Source organism: Chlorocebus sabaeus, chromosome 23, assembly GCF_047675955.1.
Source record: "Chlorocebus sabaeus isolate Y175 chromosome 23, mChlSab1.0.hap1, whole genome shotgun sequence".
NCBI classification, from domain to species: Eukaryota; Metazoa; Chordata; class Mammalia; order Primates; family Cercopithecidae; genus Chlorocebus; species Chlorocebus sabaeus.
The window spans coordinates 57,353,567-57,378,141 of record NC_132926.1 but is presented as its reverse complement, the minus strand read 5'-3'; the positions used below and the strand labels follow the sequence as shown (position 1 = coordinate 57,378,141).

General features: G+C 42.8%; 1 protein-coding gene across 4 annotated transcripts in view; it reads right to left on the bottom strand.

Moving 5' to 3' along the window:
* Window positions 1–11,689: 11,689 nt before the first annotated feature.
* Window positions 11,690–24,575, bottom strand: part of ZNF608 (zinc finger protein 608) — a 113,067-nt gene continuing 100,181 nt past the window's right edge. For 3 of the 4 annotated variants that reach the window (XM_038008468.2, XM_038008471.2, XM_008014275.3), the window contains 6 exons: window positions 21,813–24,267; window positions 19,353–19,770; window positions 18,618–18,790; window positions 16,032–16,185; window positions 13,916–13,997; window positions 11,690–12,685 (listed from right to left, as the gene is read on the bottom strand). In XM_038008468.2, the coding sequence (XP_037864396.2) occupies window positions 12,679–12,685; window positions 13,916–13,997; window positions 16,032–16,185; window positions 18,618–18,790; window positions 19,353–19,770; window positions 21,813–24,267 (3,289 nt within the window). In that variant the 3' untranslated portion in view covers window positions 11,690–12,678. Of the gene's footprint in view, window positions 12,686–13,563; window positions 13,606–13,915; window positions 13,998–16,031; window positions 16,186–18,617; window positions 18,791–19,352; window positions 19,771–21,812; window positions 24,268–24,575 lie in introns of all 4 variants that reach the window. The other variant, XM_008014276.3, reaches the window with a different exon arrangement.

Genomic DNA, 24,575 nt, shown 5'->3' with positions numbered 1-24,575 from the left:
CTGTCTTGCAAAATTCTCCCATTAAACTTCTTCCAGAGCTGGCTGGATCTGCTCTCTAGGCTGACCCATGTCTGCTGTTGCCCAGTGCCTCCTTTCATCCTGGAGTAGCTGCCTTGTCCCACACTTTCTTCTCACTTTTTCATCATTGCAAAATTGGAATGACTGGTAGGCAAACATGTGAAACTAATACCCATGATCCTTCCCCCCGCCAACCACCCGTGACTCACATTCTCAGCAGCTTTTATAAAACACCACTCTTCAAAGAAGCAGCTGGCACCTTCTTCTATAATTTTTCTTACCTCCTACCTTTCCTAAAATCTTCCATGCATGTGACAAAGAATCATCTAAACAGGCAGCTCCTTCATTCCCTTTAAAGTAAAAATGAAGTTCTTACAAGAGTATACAAGATCCTAGTTAATATGTCACTTTCCCAACCCAAGCACACACACAACTCTTGGGCCTCACGCAATGACCATTTGCTGAATTGAGAATATTCAATTCTGTCAGAGAAGGCAAAGATATAAATTAAATTGATGTAAATCATTAGATGTGTTAAGCATAGATAATTAAATTATTTACCTGAGAGATATGTTAGATGGATAAAGTAAGTAGAGCATATATGTTTGAACCTAGTTAGGAAGGCAAGGAAGAACCAAGTAAATACTAAATACTCATAGCTGGGCGCAGTGGTTCACGCCTGTAATCCCAGCACTTTGGGAGGCCGAGGCGGGAGGATCATAAGGTCAGGAGATTGAGACCATCCTGGCTAACACGGTGAAACCCGTCTCTACTAAAAATAAAAAAATTGGCCGGGCGTGGTGGTGGGCGCCTGTAGTCCCAGCTACTCAGGAGGCTGAGGCAGGAGAATTGCGTGAACCCGGGAGGCAGAGCTTGCAGTGAGCCGAGATCGCGCCACTGCACTCCAGCCTGGGCGACACAGCGAGACTCTATCTGAAAAAAACAAAAAAAAAAAAGTACTAAATATTCATGATACACCAAATATACATGAGAAACATGAAGCACTGAATATTTATTGTATCCTAAATATAAATGAGGTCACGAAGCACTCACTATCCATGAAGTCTTATTTCAGCCACTTAGTGACACCCATGAAGGGCCTCAGCTGCCCTCTATCCTGGAGATGCAAATAAAGCCCTTAACTGCTCATCAGGCTAATGCTAAAGCCCTTGGCCAGGCTCTCCAATAGAGCAGGCATGTGCTCACTTCAGGCGCCTTCCAGTTTCCTCGTCCTCTATTTGGGCCCTCATAACCACATTACCAGACGGAAAGGCCGATGCAGCACAAAGAACGACAAGATATGTGATCATTGTGCTACCCTAAATTCAGGTCCTGTGGCCCTTCCATTTGCTTGTGCTCCCCCGCCTAGGTGCATTAATTTAGCGCATTTTTTTTTTTTTTTTTTTTTTTTTGAGACAGGGTCTGACTCTGTCGCCAAGGCTGGAGTATAGTGGTACAATCATAGCTCACTGCAGCCTCAAACTCCTGGCCTCAAACAATCCTCCTGCCTCAGCCTCCCAAGTAGCTAGGACTACAGATATGCACCTCCATGCTCAGCTAATTTTTTAGTTTTAGTTTAGTTTTGTTTTGTTTTTGCAGAGACAAGGTCTCACTACATTGCCTAGGCTGGTCTTGAACTCCTGGCCTCAAGTGATCCTTCCACCTCAGCCTCTTGTGTTACTGGGATTACACATAAGAGCCACCATGGCTGGCCTCCTCTCCATTTTATTCAACTTGCTTGTCACTGTATGCTTTAGTTTAAAATGCTTCAGCAAACTCTGATCTGTGCATTTTAAATCTGTCTTTCCCACAATTACAGGATAGCATGTCTGACTGTGTAGCTGAAGGTAACTGTAGCCTCAAGGTTGTATCCACATAACACCTCATCTGCCATTCTGCCCCTCACCTGTACTTCAACCACAATGTTTCCCATGCTTTCCCTTAAACACTCCAGACACATTCTCACCTTAGGACCTTTGCACCTGCTCTTCCCTCTGCCTGAAACATTTCCTCAGACATCTGCATGACTTGTTCCTTTAGTGCCTTCAGATGTCTCTTCCCTGAATTGTCTACAGAAAATTACATCATTTTCCCAACAACAATTTCCAATTCTCTAACACCAACTGGGTGTCCTACAACCCAGTTCAATTTGGACATTACTTGGAGTGAGTGCAGATCCATAAAGTTAAGGATTCAGTCCCACAAGACTTCCTTCACTTCAGGTGCCAGCCACAAACAGGGTCCCCATACTACTTGCATTTCTGCCCAGCCAACTACAAATCTGAGGCTTCTCATGATCCCCTTGTGGTTCAATAATTTGCAAAAATGGCTCACAGAACTCAGGAAAGAGTTACAATCTCAGTTTTATTATGAAGAATACAACACAGAACAGCCCAATAGAAGAGATATATAAGACAAGGTATGGAGACCGGGGTGGCACAGAGCTTCCATGCCCTCTCCAGGCATGCCACCACCCAGCACATGGGTTCAGCAGCCCAGTTCACCAGCTCCCTAAACCTTGTTGTTGAAGAGTTTTTACTGAAGCGTCATTACATAGCCATGGCTGATTAAATCACTAGCCATTGGTGACTGGACTCAATCTCCAGTCCTTCTTCCCCCAAAAAGTTCCAACCCTCTAATCACGAGGTTGGGTCCTCTGACGACCAGCCCCTTCCTGAAGGACCCGCCAAGAGTAACCTCATTAGCATAAAGTCAGGTAAGGTCCAAAGGGGTTCATTATGAAAAGTAAAACCTTCTAGAGGTTGTGGGTGAGGGAGATTCTCAAAGAAAGGAGGCAGATCAATGGCATCTCTACTGTATCCTGACATGACATTTGCTCACTCATTCATTTGACAATATTTAAGAGCCTATTTTAGGCAAAACACTGTTCTGGGTGCTGGAGACAGAATAGTAGGAAAAAATGATTAGGTCCCTGCTCTTATGGAGTTTACATTCTAATGAGAGGAGAGGCCATAATCAGATACACAAACAAATATATAACATGTCATTTGGTGGTAAACACTATGGAAAAAGTAAAGTAGGACAAAAGAGGAAGTACTCAGGAAAAAGGGAGACATTTCTATTTTTGTGGTATAAAAAATAAGTGTGTGTGTGTGTATACATATATATAGTCTTTGTCTGCCACCCCACAATTGCTGGCACAGAGCTCCTAAAATCCTTGGAATCCCCTAAGTCACAGGAGTGTTGACAGTCCTATATAATTCCATACACTTCTCCCAAATCTGGCCCAGCCACATTTGGTTATTCCTTGGACAGAAATCCACTGCACTTGGCACAGGAATTTGGAATGCAAACTGAAAGTCTAGGTCAGTTAAATGATGGTGAGAAACGAGCCCTCGTGAACTCCATAGCAATCCCAGGCCACATTCCATGACAAGAACAGGGAAGTCACAAAGAGGTAGAAACAGTCTGTCAGCAGAAGCAGGAGAATGGGACAGAGACACCAAGAGAAGAAGAGGTAAGAGATGATGTGATATTCGAGGAATATTTAGGGATTTTCTAGACACCAACAATCACTATGACCTGCCAGTTCCCTCCTATCCTTGGATAGTATGAGACAGATTCTTATATGCTTTCAATAAACCTTCTTTTTAACTAAGCTGGTTTGCTTGATTGCTCCTGGTCATAAAAGTTCCTTCGACAAAGGGCTTAGATGAAAGTGGTGTGGGGAGTCAAAGAAGCCAAAAGTAGGAGCCAGCTTAGCAACTGTTCCCACCCCACACTGCCCAGCCTCCGTTCCCTCAGCAAGCTCATTCTATCCTGCGGCCCTTGGGCCTGGCCACTTCAATCCTTTTTTCTTCAGAATCTGCGATTTGAACTGGGAGATGACAGACAGTATTGCCAGTCAGGTGAGGTCATGTGTTTGGAGAATCAGAGAGAGCCAGTGTGCAGAGAGAGGAATGGGGCAGAGGAGGAGTAACAGCAGACAAAACAAGCCATGATGTGTGAGAGAGAGAAGCTTCCATGGTGCCTAGACCTCCTCAGTCCCACCCAGCGCCAGCCCCTAGGAAGCTTGGACACAGTTGTCACCCTTGCCCTTGTAAGAACCCCTCTGCTTTTACATTAAATCTGCCTACTTTGCTTATGTTTGCTTGAATAGATTTCTGTGATTTATACCTTAAACGTCCTTGACCAAGGCACAGTGGCCCTGGAAAGCAGGAGGTACACAGGGGAGCCCTGCCAAGCATTCAGAGGGAGGCTTCTAGGCCTGTGGAGTTGCTGACATGGAGTGGGAAAAGATTAGAGATTCTCAGCCTCCCAGGAGGATATCACATTCATGTTAGGTACCAATTCATTGATTTCCACCGCCAGATGATAACGAGGGAGTCCCTCCTCTAGCTCACCTGGGAAGGCCACTTGTTCACCTACCGTAGCACACCGTATCCACTGGAATCAGTCACAGGAATGTCCCTGGGCCCCACAGGCTTCCAGAAACTACACTGCCACAGCTTGAGGACTGTCAAGCTGGAAGCCATTTAGAGGCTGGCTGCTCACAGGTACCGGGCGAGCTCGGTGTTGGCTCTCTCTGCTTTTGACTCCTCAACTCCCTGCCAGTGCCTGACAGGGATGGAGTGACTCACAGCATCTCCCTACCTCTGGGCACATCTGTGGCTCCCCAGTGTCCCGTTATGACCCAGCCCACAGCACTGCAGGGTCAGAGGCTTCCTCGGCTGTCTGCTGGGGCCTCTCCATGAGTCATCCCTGCTTCCGCCCTCAGCAGAGGCAGCCCTGACTGCGGGATGGTCTGGTCACCAAGCTGTTGTCATAAAATCCACCTTTTATGGTCTGCCTCCCAGTATCTTATCACTGAGGGGATGGTGGGGGCTGGCGGTGGCAGACACACGGGCACCTGGGGGTTTCTGAGGCTGAGCACAGCAGGCTCCCAGGTTTATGAGCTTTCGAGGCAGAGTCTCACGGTGAGTGCTTGCCTTCATGGCAGACCTTCTTGGCCAGCACTAGGTCTGCAGAGTTCAGCTTTGCTCAGCTTTACGGAGACATCTATGTGCTCATCCAGAGGTGGGAGGGGGCTGCCCCACTCTGTTTATAAGTGGGAGAAGGCAAGGCCTGGGCATCCTGTCCCCAGGACACAGGACCTGGGCACCCAGTCCCTAGCCCCCTCACAGGTACTCAGGAAATACTTCCTGAATGAATTCTGCCTCATGTCCTGCTCACCCGCTTTCAAAATTCCTTCTTTTGAAGGAATTAATCCCACCCCAAGGGTTTGCAGTCACTAGATCTGCTGGGTGGGTCACTCCCCACCACTCACCCAATCAGGGACAAATTCAGGTTGGTAGAGGGGCAGGAAAATGAGGCTACCAGCTGTGTCATGGAAGAGAGAGAAAAAAAAGATGGCAGGTTTCTGAATCTCTTCACGTTCCTTTGGAACAGTGCATTCAGTGCAGCCTCGTGCCCGCTATCCTAATTCTGCCTCATCACCAGATTCTCTAAGGAAAAATCAGTCACAGCAGAGGGTCTCTGTGAGTTCTGCTGGAGTGCAAACAACTCTCTGCCTCCCATGTACACCCATCCCAGATTTACACCTCAGGAGAACCCAGAGGACACTAGGAGAATCTACCACCGTTCACTAGCCTCAAGGAAAGGTTCATGCCTCAGAAAACAAAACATGCATCCCCCTCTCCATTCTCCCCAACAGAATCCTAGTTCTAAGCCATAAGCCACTCCTCCCATGCATGACTCAGGGGCAGATTCTCATCCTCCTTAGTCTAAGGAACTCATGGCAATCCCATTCTCTTGTGATGATGTTTCAGGAGTGAGCATGTGTCCTGGTTCTGGCCAAGGATATGGGAGGGATGCCTGCCAGAGGCGTCTGAGGAAGGTTTCTTCCCTCCTAAGAGACATAGGAAGACACAGTTCTCTCCCCTGGACACTGATGTCTCCAGACACAGATCTGGAACTCCTGTGGCCCTAACACCGGGGACAAGGCCAGGAAGACTGAGCAAAGAGTATCACGGAGCAGAGTCAGCAGCATGAAGGATAATGTCTGCAGATTACCCTGCTCTTGGCTTCGTGTTAGGGAAGAGAACACAGTTCCTTGTAGTTGGTGGCAGTTTCAGTCATGGTTTCCATTACAGGCAGCTGAAAACATCCAGCTGTACAGCAGCCTTGCTAGAGACAGTCTCCCTCTCCATGGTTATTACGCTGAAAGGTCATCCCCACTAGGCTAGGGATTCCACTCCCCTTCCCCCATCCTGGAAAATTCCAATCTGGTCTAGGAGGACAGGTTGGGTGGCTGGACCACCTTCTCTGGAGAGTGATGAGGAAGATGGAACTACTTTCTCTTTCAGACCTGTAGTTAGTTCAGTGACCTCTAGTGATTAAACGGGGGCCAGGATGCCTTCATTCACTGGCCCCTGCCACCCTTATTAGGAAGAATTTTTCAATTTCTGTATTTTGCCCCAATACATACTATTTAGAGCAAAGTCCTCACAAAAGCCAAGAAAAATCTAGGCATTCATTTTTTGAGGTTCTCACCATATTGAAATAAAGAAGCAATTTCAATATAATACTGCAGAAATTATAATTTAAATGTTTACATCTTGCAAGTAGTTTCACATATTCCCTTGTCCCTCAGTACACACAAAATACACTGGAGAAGGATCTGGTTAGGGGAAGATGTTTAAAGAGTTACAGCTGAGGTTTGAACATCCTTCTTTCTAATATTTTCAAAAATCCCCCGAGACAGTAAGAATGACATCATTTGTAGATAATTACAAGTACAAATTTGGGGCCCTTTGTCAGAACGTTGGAATGACCCTTTATAGGAGCCCATGATAGTCTCTGGCAGAATCACACTGGTATCAGCGTTCCTACCAGCCTCTGACACCCAAGCACCAGTTCCCATGAAGCCCAGCTCTTGTATTCTGAGCTTCTAGTCATCAGATACATATGGTAGAATATTGAAAAAGCAAGGGCCACCATAACAATGAGAAAACAAAAAAAGGTAACCGTTTCAGGAACCTCTGCCAGCAATGCACTGAAGAGCCACTAGGCTCTCAGGATCCTGGGCCTCGGATGTGGAGTTTAACAAGGGTTTGACACCTGGCTCCAGCAGAGGCTGCACAGGGGCTTTGTCTCACAGCAGCCTGGAGAGACACACCGTTATTTGCCCCTCTGAAATAAGCACTTTAGCAAAGCAAAATCTTGTCGATTCCCTAGGGAGTGTATTATCCCTTCTCTGAAGCAGTATAGCATAGTGGTTACGGTCCTGTCACTTACATACTGGTGTGAACTTGGGCAAATTACTTTAGCTTGGTGCCTCAGTTTTTCCAGCTCTAAAATGGGAATAGTAATTTAGGTGGCTATGAGAACTAACTGAGTTGTCACATGTGAAGTGCAAAGTAAATATACTATAATTTTGATGATGGTCATTATACCAATTGTAATATTTTATATTATACAGTAGAACTATTATACTATTATTATTGTGTTAATAATACTGCCCAGGCAGAAAGGAATTTGTGTTCGGTGGTGTAGCAGGCAGAGTGGTAGCCCCCAAAGATGTCCATGTCCTAATCCCCAGAATCTGTGATTCTGTTGTTATATGGCAAAGTGGAATTAAGATTGTAGATGGAAATAAAATTGCTAATCGGGTGACGTTGAGACAAGGAGATGATACTGGATGATCTGGATGGACTCTATCTAACCAAAGATCATTATAAGAGGGTGGCAGGAGAGCCAAAGAAGACATGATGGTAGTATGAAAGTAAAAGAGAAAAAAATAACACTTCCATAAATCAGTAGAAATTTGGGTCAATAAGTAACAATTCTGGTTCCCCAGCTTTTCTGACTAAAGAAATCACGGTTGGTTGAAACACTGAAGGTAAATAAATAACTTCCAAAGTTTCCAATAGTTGAAAGGAGGAACAGTGCCATGTTAAGCCTCCTTGCCTGAAATTGGGGAGTGTGAGGGTGACACCCTTCAAAGTTCCAGGGGTCATGATTTAGTTCCGTAAGAATTTAGTTTCTTGCAGATGTGGTAAACAGCCTTCGTGTTGCATGTCAACTTTGGTCTGTTTTTTAGGGGCTACTGGGAAAGCTGTACTGAGGAAGTTATGAGGTCTCACACGCATTCAGGTGGAGAGAACGCTGCAATGATTAGCCACGTCTGTTATGGACACAGGAAAGAAGCTGTGTTCCATTGTACTACTTGCCATTCCAGGTATTACCGACAGGGACATGACAACAGCTGCCCAAGGGTCAGGCCAGTCTGATCAGACCTAAACCTAGACTTGTCCATGGGTGTTATCGTGCCATGTGCTCTTGACAGCCCTGGATACTTTAACTTTCTCCATATTGCAGATTTTGATGTTTCCTTTCATTTTATTTTCAAATGTCTAAGTGGAAAAAAAAAAAAAAAACTTCACTGAAATGTACGGTGTATGTGAGAATCTCTCAAAGTTTGTTCCTGTATATGAAAGAAATGCCTCTCCCTGTGTGAAGAAAATCTGAGTTCCATCCCAGCAGCTCAATTAAGATTTATCCATTTTTTCCAGGTTTTCCACTGACAGCCTTCATTCCAGAAGAAATAATAATGTATTTTCAGTGGGCTAGCGTTGCTAATTGACATGCTGTGAAATGAATCTGGCCCTCAGATGTGGTTTTAAAATTGAATTCATCTTCAACCTAAAAGAACTACTGATTATTATGTTAAAATCTGGGTCATCCAATTCTTTTTAAAGAGGTGGAGGTCTGGTCCAACTTTATCCACATTGGTCGAATTAGTATCCCCATTCTATCTACATCGAGTTACAAGGAACCATCGATGGCTTTCCTATCTCTAAAAGCAACAAAGAACAATAGAACTCAGCACTCTACCTGTGGGGCAGGGCCTAGGCATGAGTTCTAAATTTCATACGACCTGTTGGTTGTCACAATTTGTTCAGGAGGTTGCTACTAGCATCTCCAGAGTAGAGGTCAGGGGTACTGCTAAATATACTACAATGTACAGAACAGCAAAGAATTATCTGGTCTCCTATGTCAATAGTGCCTAGGTTGAGAACTCACCCCTTGCTTAAAAGAGTGATTTTGTCAAGAAAAATGAAAAGTCAGACTGGGGACTTTGCTTTGTTTTCTCTTCTAAAGTTAACTGAAAGTAAACAACATTTATGACTCAGGCTACTGCAAGAAGCAGGGAATGGATGACTGTGGTTAGTGACAAAAACAATAATAAATGGCTTTGCCTGTCTTGTCTCTTTTTCAGAGTCAGGGAAGGAATGAAATGACCAGTAATTATCATTTAAACTGCTGTTTTTATCCTGCATCAATCAGAGCCATTCATTCTGGTTACTCACAGACCCTTGGGCTGAAACCACACTAAATCAGGGTCACAGCCAGTGTGAATGTATAAGGCCACACTTTTTACTCTGCAAGTGTTAATGACCTGGGCTGAACAGCAATGGCAAGTTTCCATGAAAAAGCCATCTGAGATTGTAATCTAGGAATGAATGGTTCTATACGGAGCCTATTACCTGGTTTTTAATATTCTGTATTCAACGGGACCACAGCTGTAAACAACTCTTCACTCCCATTTCTCCATGAAGTTAATTTGCACTGTGTCAGCACTGCAGGCTTTTTGCATATGTTCAGGACAAGCTGATATGAGCAGGCCTGGAATGAGTAATGTTTAGTAAAATCAATAAACCCTATTATTAGTCACTAAAGGGACTGATTTTATGTCTATAAAAGTAAAACAATTAGAACGTATTAATGGCAGATTCATCATAGTAATATAATGGAGCCAAGTATGCTTGTCTTTTGGGACTCTTTAACTTACCATTCGGTACTGACTATATACTCAGCCAGAGAAATGGCACACATAATATAAATAAGCCCTGGCCTTTGGCAATTCATATTGTCATCAGTAAAGACAACACTGTAACAGTAAGAGGAAGAAACAAAACTTCATTTAGTGATTAATGTAAACCCATCATGAATAATGTTCCAGTAAAAGCCTAGGGGAAGAGCCTATTCAAATTGCAATGTGCTTTTGGTCGTATATCTCTTTGTATTTATCAGCATTCCTGTTTATTACAGTAGCAGAGTTAAACATGGTCCAATGCAGCTATTTATAACCTACTTATTTAGCCACCTAATTAGAAGTGATTTTAAAAAGCCTGGTATGTAATAAACATACATCTAGTCATTTTGCAACTGAAAGGGAAGATTGACTTCCATATATATTATTAAGAGCAAGAAAATCATCAGGAGTCCAGAGTATCACCCAGCTACCAACAAGAACATGAAAATTCAGCTGGTGAAGATATAAGTTGACCTTAGTTCTGCTTCTGTGCTTTGACAGTTAAGGGGTTGGTCAAGAACTGAATCAGCATGTAGGCAACCAACAGATGCCAACTATATTCTGAACAGAGAAAACATACTTGCTTAACTGGTATAAGACAAATTGCCTCAAGTCTTCAAGGAGAATCAAGATGTCGTATAAAAATGAAAAAGCTTTGATAGCTTAAAAATGATGAAAAACATGTGAAATACTCTTATGTGTAGGATTAAACACCATAAACAATGTTCTTATAAATGACAACTTGGATGAAATTCAAAAGAAAAACTGAAAACTAACAGAAAAATATCTTCCTCCTGAACTCTATTAAGAACATAGACTAGATGTGTTGCAAAGGCAACACGTTAAGGTGGTCTTTCAAAATCAAGGGAAACATTTCTTTTTGATTGCAAAATTCTATTCATTTGCGACGCAAAGGCCTCTGGGTAGAACTAACCAAATTACACCAAGACAAATTCTGTCAGCTTAAAGAACTTTTTAGTAAACCACGTGGTAGCACTGTCATTAGCAATTATAGTAAAATAATAAAAACTTACAGCTGGAATGAAGCACTGAAATCAACCAGTCCAAACATACAACGCACACTCCCACCTTGGGGCTTCAGTACTTGCTTTTCCACATCATTGCAGTGATGTTCCCCCAGATGTCTGCATGGATCCCTCCCTCATCTCTTTAGTGGCCACTCTGTTTACAGTTACAAACTCCAGCACACATTCACTATGCCCCACTCCCATGCTTCGTTTCTCTTCATTGCATTCATCAACCATCTAACATGCTTTATATACCAGATATTTTATGATACGTTTATCCCACCACCAAAAAATGAAAGCTCCATGAAGACAGGAATTTGTGTCTGCTTTATTTACTGCAGTATGCCAGAACCCTGGGCAGTGCTTGGGATAAAGCAGGCACTCAGTAAGTGTTTATTCAAAGCAAAGAAGGGAAAGAAAAGGCAGTTAAAATTTGGCATAAAATATTCTAGTAAATCAATGTAATGACAGTTAACTAACTAAATGACTTTTTACATATTTTCCCTATTATCCATATGTCATAACATTTGCATCTTTGAAGTATCATTCCATACCACAGAAACCTGTATCTACTAATTTCCAGTGATATCGTACTCCATGTTTAGGGTAAATACCCTGTAAATGGGAATACATTCACCGAATTAAATACACTATTTGGTTGTTATACTTACGTATCCTATAAGAAACGTTAATATCTGTTTACTGTATCTTATGCATTGGATATTAATAATATTAAGAAACCCTTTCTTGAAAATTAGAATGACTATCAGGCAGAAAATAACATGAGACAGACAAGAAGCCATTATTTAAAAAAAAAAAACTTTTTAATTCTGATTGCCAAATTATTTAAGGCAGGTATAAAAAAGGAAAGCATTCAATATACATTTTACATAAAATAAACTAGATTACAGCATAAAACAAGTAACCAGGCAATGGCGTTAAAGTCTCTCTCCTCTAAAACTGGATAATTGTAAACATTAAAAAAAAAAAAAAAAAAAGACTGTAGAACTATTCAAGTAATAGAACAATCACAGATGTCTCTGGTACGCAGGCTATTGGGTTATTTGCCATTCAAGATTATCAAAAAATGACACCTCATTATTCACAGATGCTCATTATTTCCCCATTTTAATCTTTACATTATGTACAACACAGTTTTTGTGGTACTGGCAACCCCATGCCTTCCAAAAGTACTTTTTCCACAATACACAAGTACAAACAGTGACTACAGGAACATTTTACACTGATGCGTCTTTAACAGGAGCCACCAAATAGACATCTAAATTGTACCAAAGTGTCATCATCACAGTTAGCCTTTCTGAGGGGCTTATGGGAAATATGTGAAGGATATGCAAGGTTCAGGCACACTGATACATAACATTATTTATTTACAATTTTAAAGGAAAAGGAAAACAAAGTAAGTAGCCTTTTGTGGCTAACACTTTTCAACATGACAAATACATTTTTAATTTCCTTTACTGAGTGGTTTGCGACGTGGCAGCAGACCCTGTGTGTGCGAGCCTGGTTACTGATACAAAAAGTAAAGAATATATTTATATTTTTATATATATATATATGTATATATACAGATATGTATACGTATATATATATAAAACAGAAGTTTAATTACAGCAACATTTGTTACTCTGTGATAAAATCTGTAATTTACAAAAATGAAATGACTGGTTTTTGCCTGCCATTAAGGCATTTCAAATTAACACCATGGAACTGATGTCTGTATAAAGCGCTTCCCCATGTGATCCAGTCACATGACAATGTACATTTCCAATCTTGTTATTCTCTGCAAAAGAAAAGCAAACCTTAGCACACGATTCTATCAACACTTTGTTTGTTTGTTTGTTTTTTGAGTCGGAGTTTTGCTCTTGTTGCCCAGGCTGGAGTGCAATGGCTCAATCTCGGCTTACGGCAACCTCCGCCTCCTGGGTTCAAGCGATTCTCCTGCCTCAGCCTCCCAAGTGGCTGGGATTACAGGCATGTGCCACCATGCCTGGCTAATTTTGTGTTTTTAGTAGAGAGGGGGTTTCTCCATGTTGGTCAGGCTGGTCTTGAGTTCCCCACCTCAGGTGATCCGCCCTCCTTGGCCTCCCAAAGTGCTGGAATTACAGGCATGAGCCACCGTGCCCAGCCAACTTTTTTTTTTTTTAAATTTTGAGACACAGTCTCACTCCATCACCCAGGCTGGAGTGCAATGGTGCAATCTCGGCTCACTGCAACCTCCACCTCCTGGGTTCCAGCAATTCTCATGCCTCAGCCTCCCTAGTAGCTGGAATTACAGGCGCACGCCACCACGCCCAGCTAATTTTTGTATTTTTAGTAGAGACGGGGTTTCACCATGTTGGCCAGGCTGGTCTGGAACTCCTGACCTCAGGTGATCCACCCGCCTTAGCCTCCCAAAGTGCTGGGACTACAGGCATGGGTCATCACGCCCAGCCTCTGTCAACATTTGTCACTGTAAGCCTGAAAACCATAAGACTAATAAGACTTATTTTAATTCCATTCAAATGTAGAATTCAATTCCAGAGAAAGTGAATAAACACAAAGTAATGATATGCATTGTGAAAAATATTAATTTTATAATACTAATAATTTAATTCCTTTAAATCATTTTCCTTCTTAAAACTTAGGGAATAATTTAAAATATTAAAGAACAAACATTACCTTTAGTATTATGAAAATAAATGTCTCCATTTGCGACTTTATCTTTAAACATAATAAAACAAAGGGAGTCATGGTGAATTATTTTAGCAATGTTGTAAGGATAACCCAAGAAAATTTCAACTGCCTAAAAAACGAATCAGTTAATTACTAATCTACGTAACCCTTACAGAATGGGGTTCGTGGAATTTAAGTTGCATATGAAGCAACTTACACTGGCATAAATAAACACATTCATTACAAGGATATAAAACCCAAGGAGTTCAGTTTTTGGTCTAAAAATCCTGTACTTGCTTCCTCCCAACCATTAAGATATTTCTATCTAGAACTAATTAAAAATGTAGAGGATATTTACCTTCTTTGTCCAGGAAACATTCCAGATGCAGATGCCTGGGCAGCCACCTGCTGTGAAGCAACAAGGGCAGCAGAGGTCAAGCCTAATGGGGAAAAAAATGTAGAGTGTCTGTGATCTTTAGAAGGATAAGAGTAGATACAAGCCCAGTGGGGAAGGGCCACAGACCCAGTAGCAGAACGGTGTCCTCTCCTGAACACACACACGAACTCTTTCATGCAGCAAGGACACGGTACAAACCATTTGGTCTATCCGCTATCTATCCTTTCTTGAATACTCTGCAGTTTTCTTAATAGCTATTCGAAGGAGATACAGCATTCCATCTCTCCAGCTCTGCATGGTGCTAAATGGTTTGCATGCATTCCTGAATAGGAAGCTCAAGAGAAATAATAGATGCCAGGTAACAACAGGAATCAAAAGTCACAGTGAATTACAGAAGCGGCATGCTATTTGCCTAGAATACAATACTTCCATAATAATTGTTATCACTTTAACATTTCCCCAGTGACTGAACACAATGTGTCCCATAAGATACACAGAATCAGTAAATCAAACTTAGAAATGCTCTTCACTTTCACCCTGCAAGACAAAGGTAGCAGTCAGAGACTGTAATAGCTCCAAATGGCATGATGTTGCCTAACAGAGAATTCTTTCAAATTCTATAGAAGACAGTCCTGGGGAAAAACAGAGTAAACACATGCAAACCTAGGGAAGATTACTGTCTCTTTCTATGTCTTTTATTTGGATATATTTTCTTTTCCCAGAGGTAACTTAAGACAGTACAATAACAATAATATTATCTTAAAAGAGATAATTATTTTCTTCTCATATATACTTTATTTATATATAGGTATAATGTGTTAGACTAGAAATAAAACCTTTCTCTTCCAAGTACTTACCACACTCAATTCAAATTGTTTAAGAAATAGAAAAGCTCTTTTTAAACACTATTAGTTGACACCAACTAAAAAGACTTGAATAAAAAAAAATGACCCCTTCACATTTGTATATCACTTCCCAGTTTTGGAAACACTTTCAAACATATTATCTTACTTTCTATTCACACAGCAGCATAAGAGGCAACTTGGCAAGTGCAATAGACTAAATTATGTCTCCTCAAAATATGTTAAAGCTCTAATCCACAGTGTGATTAGATTCGGAGATGGGGCTTATAAGGGGGTAATTAAGGTTAAATGAGGTCATATGGGTGGGACCCTAATAGGGCAGGATTAGTGTCCTTATAAGAAAGCACATGAGGGCTCCCCCTGCCTCTTCCCCACCCACTAGCTCATGCACAAAGAAGAGGTCATATGAGCACACAGCAGGACAGCAGCTGCACACAAACCAAGAAGACAGGCCTCAGCAGAGGCTGGCTGTGCTGGAACCCTGATCTTGAACTTCCAGCCTCCAGAACTGTGAGAAAATAAATTCCTGTTGTTTAAAGCCATGTAATCTGGGGTATTCTAGCAAATTGTAAAGATGGTGCCATCACCCACCCCCTATGAGATGACAAAGATGGGACAAATAATACATGCTCAACTAATGAACCACAAGGTGAAGATTCCCTGATATCAATCCTATGGCTTAAAACATGTTTCTCTTTCTCAATTCTCCCATTTAGTGAAGTCGCAGCAGTGAAGGGCTGTGAAGAACCCTTGAATGAGGTTATCAAAGTGTTAAACCTGATCACATTACTCCCATGATTTCCATGGGAAAAGAGCAACTTAAAAGGCATGCAGAAATCAGAACAAGTAATTTCACCAAAGCCTCCCACAATCCCTCCCTTTTTCTACAATTTCCCTGAAGTAGATATCTGATCTTCTGATTGTTATATTCAGTGCCCCAGACACTGGCCACCACCCTCAGTCTGTGAGATAACAGTAAGCCGCCGATAACATCAACTGGTGACAATTATTAAGTGGTAGCCATTTCAAGTCTCAATAGAATACAAAGATGAGGGAATAGCCTTAGCTGTGTCACTAGGAAATAAGTGTTAAAAACCCTCCTGAGAGCTAATATGAACTCAAAGCTCAATATTTTTAAGATGTGAAATGCAATTTTAGCAACTGTTTTTCCAAAGCAGAATGGACAAAGACACAATAATGACAAAGCTGCTGACCTTGAAAAGGGTCATATTGACCCGGGATTAGCGGGTAACCCATGCCAACGTGGGTGTGGTGATGCGTGTGCAGGTGCCGCTGGCCGAAGGGGGAGTGGCGATCCCTTTCCCTTTCGGCCTCCCGTTCCCGCTCAGCTGTAGCCTTTTCCACAGGCTGCAACAAAAAAGAGAAATTTTCCCCCTTCATGCTCTGAAAATCAACTTATAAGAGTACTAAACCACCTTTGTCCCTCTGACAATATTGTGTTAATGATTAAAAAGTAAATATAAAGATACAATCTTTAGTAACTAAAGAGAATTTCAAAAAAACATGCATTAGTTTCCGTTGGAATTAAGCCAACACAAAAGAACTGCTCCACCCAGAACAAACCAAGTGACACCAATGTTTTCCTGAAATGACGGAAATAAGAGGACTTCTCTCCATATTCATTCATAATTGCAGGTTAAGAATTTATCCAATTGCTTGCCATAAACAACTTTTAGAGAATAAGTAGTTTTGGAGATATCTTTACGGTCAAGTTTTCTTTTTCTTTTTTTTTTTTTTTTTTTTTTTTTTGAGACGGAGTCTCGCTCTGTCGCCCAGGCGGGAGTGCAGTGGCCGAATCTCAGCTCACTGCAAGCTCCGCCTCCCGGGTTTACGCCATTCTCCTGCCTCAGCCTCCCGAGTAGCTGGGACTACAGGCGCCCGCCACCTCGCCCGGCTAGTTTTTTTGTACTTTTTAGTAGAGACGGGGTTTCACCGTGTTCGCCAGGATGGTCTCGATCTCCTGACCTCGTGATCTGCCCGTCTCGGCCTCCCAAAGTGCTGGGATTGCAGGCTTGAGCCACCGCCCCCAGCCAAGGTCAAGTTTTCTAATTACACTTGTATTTTATGGAGAGAACCTATCTCATAATTTTAAACGTGTCTGTATACATTTTGTTCTACTGAAAAAACATGCCCTAAAGTTATATGCCAACATAAAGCACAAGAAATCACTGTCCTACACCCACATTTTGAATCTCTCAATTTTTGAACTCTCACAGAGAAGCTCCCATCTCCCCAAACCATAGTCTGGGGTAAGGATGGTGTTATTTCCTATGACTTTCTACCTTTAGAACCTAACCACCCTTTAACTAAAGTTATCCTTCTCACTTAAAAGAAATCCTTGTACTAAGAAGGCGGTCTCAGAAAGATTCCGAAATCACCTTTTCTAGTTTCTCTATAGAGTTTCTGGTAGGCTCATACACATTGCAGATACCATTATTTTAATTTACTTTAAACTCTTTCCTAGCCAACCACCATCCTATTTTTGTTTAGTCTCTCTTCACAACAGTCTCTAGGACTACAGCAGTCACCTTTTTTGGGGAACAGTCATCTTTCACAGACAAATATTTGTATTATTCAGCAGAGTTAAAGGGACATGACAAAGAATTAAGGCCCGAAAACAGCAGACACAGCTCTCACCCCTAAGCCACATGACTTACTCTTAGAAATGAGCCTCACACTGTGCAAGGCTCAAATTTGTGCCTTATTACATGTCATGGGCACTCAGCTTTGCTCGTGATGAACCTCCAACCATGAACACTGGTGATGTGAATATGGAGGGTCAATACAAGTAGGAGAAACCTCAAATCTCTCCAGAAGTCAAGCTAACAACAAAGACAAGCGATGCAGGTTGGGGAGCTTTTATTTACATCCATGCACATTGATGGGGAGCAGGACAGACTGCCTAGATGGGGCTACTAGCTCCCATCAGTTACTGCCATGTGATTTTGAACAAGATTTTCTATTGTCTTTTTTTTTTTTTTTTTGAGACAGAGCCTTGTTCTGTCACCCAGGCTAGAGTGCAGTGGCACGATCTCTGCTCACTGCAACCTCCACCTCCCAGGCTCAAGTGAGTCTCCTGCCTCAGCCTCCTGAGTTCCTTCGATTATAGGTGCCCACCACCGCCAGGCTACTTTTTGTATTTTTAGTAGAGATGGAGTTTCACCATATTGGCCAGGCTGGTCTCGAATTCCTGACCTCAAGTGATCTGCCCGCCTAGGCCTCCCAAAGTGCTGGGATTACAGGCGGTAGCTCACTCCCGGCCCAGATTTTCTATTGTCTTAAGAGAAAGAGGTCATCTGAATTTGTATGTAAAATATATGATTTTTAAAAGCTGTCCCGCAAGGAAAACACTTTTTGAAAAGCTTGATTTGCCCAAAAGGTCAACAGTTTGTAGCCTCTGACCTGCTTACTTACAAAAATTATATAAAATAGACTCCTCTGTTACCTAATTCCTCAATGCCTTATCAAACATATTTTACACCAAAAGTTGGTTCCTATGAATTTAAATTCCCACCTAACAACCATCCTCCTGGGTAAGCAAGGTATACTAGATTTTGCAACAGAAAAGCTAGCTACTGCCATACATGCTTTAACAATTTTCTCTCATGTGGGAAAGCATCTTACTTTTGAACGCTCCATTCTTTATGTATTAGGATAAAACAGCATCCTGAAATCACAGCTGGGTTCCGAAACCATTTATATTTCAAGTCTGTTCTGTAGCTTGTTCCCCTTTCTCCCCAAAACACAGTACTTTTAAATAACAACAAAAGGAGGCTTACAGCAGGAGACTTGCTGCGGTATTGGTTAGCATGCTGCTGGAGCAAATCCAGTGCTTTAGATTCAGTGGTTGTTTTCGTGTTGATGCTAGGGCTGGTATTGACTTTCTCTGTCTCTTCTCTCCCTGACATCTTCCCATAAACAGGATAATGAAATCCTGGAGAGAGATAGGCCCCTGCAGATAAAAAACAAATGCCACATCAAGTTACAGGCTATATCTTTAAAAAAAAAATAATTTGGGTTACATGAATTTGGAATAAGAGTCAAAGAGATCTTAAAATAGGGGGTTACATTAACAATGGGCTACATCATCATTAAACTGTATCTAGCTTCTCCAGTTTTCTTCTCCCAGTTAATTCATCCTGATGAAGGGAGGTTATAAACAGAATTGAGCTTACAGCCATTTCATACATTTACGTGTCTGCTTAAGTGAAAGGAATAGTAACTATAATGATTATGACAGTAAGTGCTTAGAATATTTTTATAGGCAATAAAGTATCTGTCAGCCTAACAGCTATAGCAGACCATCAGAGACTATAGAAACTATAGCTAAGGATTCCTGACATTTCATTTAAAAAACTTATATTAAATCAGTTTTATCTTTGGGACTTTAAACAGCATAAAAACAAGCAAAACAAATGTCACTCTTGAAGCTTCTAATTTATCTTGAGTTTTTAACAGCTAATATTTGAACATCGCCTCTTCCCTCCAATATAGTCAGAACCGACAACACGTACCAGGATAACTGTGCATTAGGACGGGAGAAACAGCCCGGTACGCAGGATGGCTGGGGTCGTACATCTGTGGGTAAGGATAAGCATGCAAGTACTGTATGTATGACTGATGCTGACTCATGGGTGAGGAGACAGCCACTCTTGTTCCCCGAGAGTCCTTCCAGTTCACAGGAGTCTTTCGATCATCATTTTTCAGCTTGCTCTCCTCCATTGATTGAGAATCAGGACGCTTGGCCTCTTTGGGCTCCTCTTTAATGCTCGTTAATGATACAGGAAGGCTGGGCACACCACTCTCTTTATTAGGAGTTTTCCTTGGACTATCCTCTTTTAATTTCTTCTCTCTATCAAGTTCTTCTGACTTTTGCTGATCCAGATATTTGGGCTGGTATACATAATGATGCCATGTTCTTGAATCTGGATCCTGATTTTTTTTTTTTTTTTAAAGAAAAAAACCCAACAGATTTGTTTTAAAATTTCAATTTTAAAGAAAGCTTGTTAATAATCATGACAGGACTAGTACTCTTAATTTTAATACTAAGTTGACATTTATTTCTGTGCTAAACACTGTGCTAATTGTTTTACCTCCTTCTCTTACAAAGTAATAATGTCCCAGATAGGTGTTATTATTGATCCCTTGTACAGAAGACAAAACCAAGTGTTTAAAGTTCAAAGCAACGTCAAGGTCATGCTGCCGCCCAGTCGTGGAGCTGGGCTTCCAACTCGGGTCTGCTGAAATTCAGAGCTGGGCCCTTAATGTCATTCCTCAACACTAAAGAACATCCTCAAGACATATTTAATTCTACCTTCATTTGCCTTTTAATATCTCGCACAGGTAAAAAAGAATGTTAAAAACTCCAACTCAAGCTAATAATAGTAAATTTAAGTAATTGCTATAGCTATTAACATCACTTAGGAGGAAAAACTCTTGGTTTCCGAATACATTTTCCTCATCTACTGCAGCTGAGGCTTAATATATTGGCTCACTTCTCATTCCGTGCTAACATCTTAATCAAAACAAAATTTCAAATTAATAGCACACATTATGGCTTCTGTATTGGAAAACAAAGCCATCTATAAAACCCCCAAAATTATATCATTCTTCTGTAGCCCTGTGAAGTGACAGCCTGATTTTTGCCTCTGGAAGTGGGGAAACTGAGAATCCTAAATGGCCTTTGTGATCCCCATCCTATTCATGATAGAAACCCACTGGGGATTCAGGTTCTCAGAGAACATGCAAAGTTGTGCCTAAGTAAATGTGTGTGTGGGTGGTGGGGGGGGGGGGGCTGGTGGCTCTTGCTCTAATGCACCAGGGATTATCTAAGCACGGGGGTGAGGGTGGGAGTGGGGGTTTGCAGTGCTGGGAAATACCAGAATTAATGTTCACAGGGTTGCAGTGGGTCAGGATGTCTGAAACATGACAGAAGGTGCCGGTACATTTGTGGTTTCATGGTGACCAATTTTCAGGTGTTCTCAAGCTGACTGACCCCTGGGGCTCTGGGACAGCTGTTGAGGCCCGCCACCCAAACCTCCTCACCCTCCTCACAAACATTCAGCACTGAGCTCTGAGTTTTGGGGGACTCAACATAGAGAGTAAGGCTGAAATCTAGGCATCTCTGACCACAAGTGAAAGAAATTTGGGCCCCGAATTCTATTCAAAAGATTAATGGGAAATGTGAATTCAGGGACCCAGTTATTATTATCTTCCAAGAAGATGCTAGTAGAAATTTGAAAATGGAAAATAAATATTTTAGAGATGAGACTCAGAATCTCAGAGTTAGAAGGGAATTAAGCAGCCCCATTGTGGAATGCCCTCGCCTTGGACTAAAAAATTAAGGGATCTTGGCCAGGCACGGTGGCTCACGCCTATAATCCCAGCACTTTGAGAGGCCAGCGTGGGCGGATCACGAGGTCAGAAGATCGAGACCATCCTGGCTAATATGGTGAAATCCCATCTGTACTAAAAAAATACAAAAAATTAGCCGGGGGTGGTGGCACACGCTTGTAGTTCCAGCTACTCAGAAGGCTGAGGCAGGAGAATCGCTTGAACCCGGGAAGCGGAGGTTGCAGTGAGCCAAGATCACACCACTGCACTCCAGCTTGGGCCACAGAGTGAGATTCCGTCTCAGGAAAAAGAAAAAAAAAACAAAAAGAAAAAAAAAGAAAGGAAGAAATTAAGGGACCTCATCAGAGTCACAGAGGAAGTCAGTGGCATGAAACACAAATCTGCAAAGCACATGTTCACAGTTCCTTTTACTATACAACATGACCAGAAAATAGTGATAATGCACATTTTAGAGCTACATAGTAACTCTTGAGAATCTTAAGATACTTTTCAAGAGCAGAGGAAAAAACTAATGTGGGTTTCTTTCCTGTGTCAGAAGTCTAACCAGATCAAGCCCAGACATGTATAATACAAGTCTCAGACTGCTCTGTCCCTGTTGGGGCCACGCTCCACAATCTTACTTGTTTAAATCTCGAGGTTGGGTCTACACCTGTCTGCTTCATAGAGTCCATGACAGACTTCATTTCTACAGCCTCCTTAATAAGCTGGTGGTTTTCCATCTGCTTAGCTTTGAAGCTGTCGGCCTGAAGCTGCTGCTGGTGACTGGAGAGAAGCTGTGATTTACCTGTCTCCTCAGTTTTATTAGGCACTGATGGCCCTAGTTTAGAATGGTTTTTGTTAGGCTCCGGAGTAGAGGGAGCTTTTGAGATTGTGGCCGATGGCATATTTTTCTGTTTAGCTTCCTCCTTGCCCAGCTCTTTCAAGGGGAGCTCGCTTTTCCTTTCACAGTCTCCTCTCCCAGTCTGGGCCATTTTCTGCTCTGCCAGCCTCTGATCTTCATAGTACTTCTCATATTGCTGTCTATAGGCAGGGCTGGTGGCCATCAGAGACTTCTGGTCCATATAGAGTCCATAGGCATACTGGCCATAATAAAGTGACTGAGCCAGGGCAGGATGTCTTTGTGTGATCACCGATTGGTGCTGAGGCTGTAAGGATGTAGAATTGTGGTCCACTTTCTTAGAATCTAACTGCTCTGCCTTGTCTTTCTTTTCAGCATCTTCCTCAGACTCCTTCTTGATCTTCATTCCCTGCGTGCTCCCACTATTTCCAGCTGCAGGGGTGCCAACCTGCCCAGGGTGCATGTAACTTGGAGAATAATAAGGATCATAGCCATGGTAATAGGGAGAATGGGATTCTTTCAGTTGAGATGATTGTGCTGTAGTTGAAGAATGCCCTTTTACCACACTGTCCTTACTAGAAATAATATCTGATGGGGAACTGGCCTTTGATCTCATGCCCTCTGACCTGCTGTCGGAACCACCATCGTCAGCAGCATCGGATATGTCTGAATAGGCCGGGCTGCTTGTCTTTGCAGCTGAACTCTCTGCCCCATTCTGGGTCAACACATGCAGAGGTGCGACTGGTGCCTGCCCGTTCACCAAAGTGCTGCATTCCATCCTTGAGGCGCTCCCTATGGAAGGGCTGGGAGCGTTGTCTGTGAAAGTGTAAACCTTATCGGCCTCAGCTTTGATACTGGCCATGCGGCTCTCCTGAGACTCGGACAATCCATTTGCCAGCCCTTCATTCTTGTTGAGATGATCCTTTAAAAAATGCCCAGGTAAATCTTTGCTGGCCCCCTTGGAGTCCTCTAGTTTCCCCAGCTTGGCATCCATTTTTGGGCTTCCCGTCTCTTTCCCTTCTTTGTCCTTTAGCTTTCGCTTCTCCTTTTTCTTTTTGTCCTTGAGTGACACCAGAGCTGGGTTCACGGTGATGGGCTCTCCCATAATCGTGGGCTTTGGTTGAATGGGTTTTAACGGAGGACTCTTTGGTGTAGCCTGAACAACAGTTGTTGTAAGGGAGGGCAGTCCGGGTATTGTCCCAGTGGTGGTGGTTGTAAATGTTGCAGTGGGTATAGCGATTAGCTGTGGTGGAGTGGGGGCTGGGGCAGGGGCAATGGGCCGGGCACTTTTCAGTTTAGAGAGGTTTTTGTCCATTTTGCAGTTGTTAGCCTTTTTGCCCTTTTCTTTATCTCCTAAACTTTTCTTGTCAATTAATCCTTCTGCTTCCAGCTTAGGCATCTCAGCAGCCAAACTGCCGTCTGCTGCTGAGCAACTGTCTAACGCAGCCGTCATGTTGGAGATTACTGGAAGGTTGTTCAGTTCGTTGTTAAGGCCCTTCTTTTTGCCAGAATTCTTCCCAGCTTTAGCACCAATAATGGAACCTGGGCCATTGCTCATCAGCTCTCTCTTTCCCTTTGGGGTCCCAGGCGGGTTTCCAGCACCAGGGGATGCGGGTGCCTTCACCTGGTCATAAGCAGATACACTTGTGCTTGGCTCACTGCATTCAAGTGCCACATTACTCAATGCTTCCTCACAGTCCGAGATCTTGTCCTCACTGTCCGGCTCGAACTCCAGTTTGTTTTCTGGGTCTAAGTGTGCATGAGCCTGGTGGTACCTCAGGCCGTTAATGTGCTTGTACTTTTTGTTGCAGTTCGGGTGGGGACAGTCGATTAACACTGGAGAAGAGCAGCCTTGGTCCAAAAAAGTAGTCTCTGGTTTCCCTTGAGGGGTAGTGGGAGTGCTTCTGGAATTTGTGCGGACACGCTTCCCAGGCTTATTGTCCTCAGAGCTGGAGTTCAGGTCCAGCTCCATTGGAGGCTTGTTTTTCCTTTTGTTGGTGGAGGAAGGGCTGGCTTTGATGTCCTCAGCAGCACAATTTGGGGGTGTCCTTCGTCCGCTGGCATTGAGGCTGCCCCGCCTCCCTTTCCCATTGGCCCCCCCTCTGTTCTTGTTCTGCAGCCCTCTGGACTCCGTGAAGCTGGCCTCAGAGCCGGGGGCAGCAGCAGCAGACCTTGCTCTCTTCCCTCTGCCCCGGCCCCCTCTCATCTCCAGGTCACTTGTTGGTGACTCACAAAACCTATGGAAGCAAGTAACAGATGTGAAAATGAGCATCCCCAAAAGAGCCAAGTGAAATCACAAAGTACACAATGCAGCAAAGAGGAGTCAACACTCCAGTAGCTTAAGGGCTGGGCCCAGTCAAGGAAAAGACTGACGATTTCTGATACCTGCAAAAGAACAGGCTACCAAGGGCTTATATTCTTCCTCAGAAAAACCAAAGAAAAACAGCTCAAGTAGCTAGCTTCCAATCCAGTTCAAATTCCCACTTTGAGAAAAAAATGAAAACAAAGACAAGAGAGAAGGGGTGGGGAGTAGAGATCTTCTGAC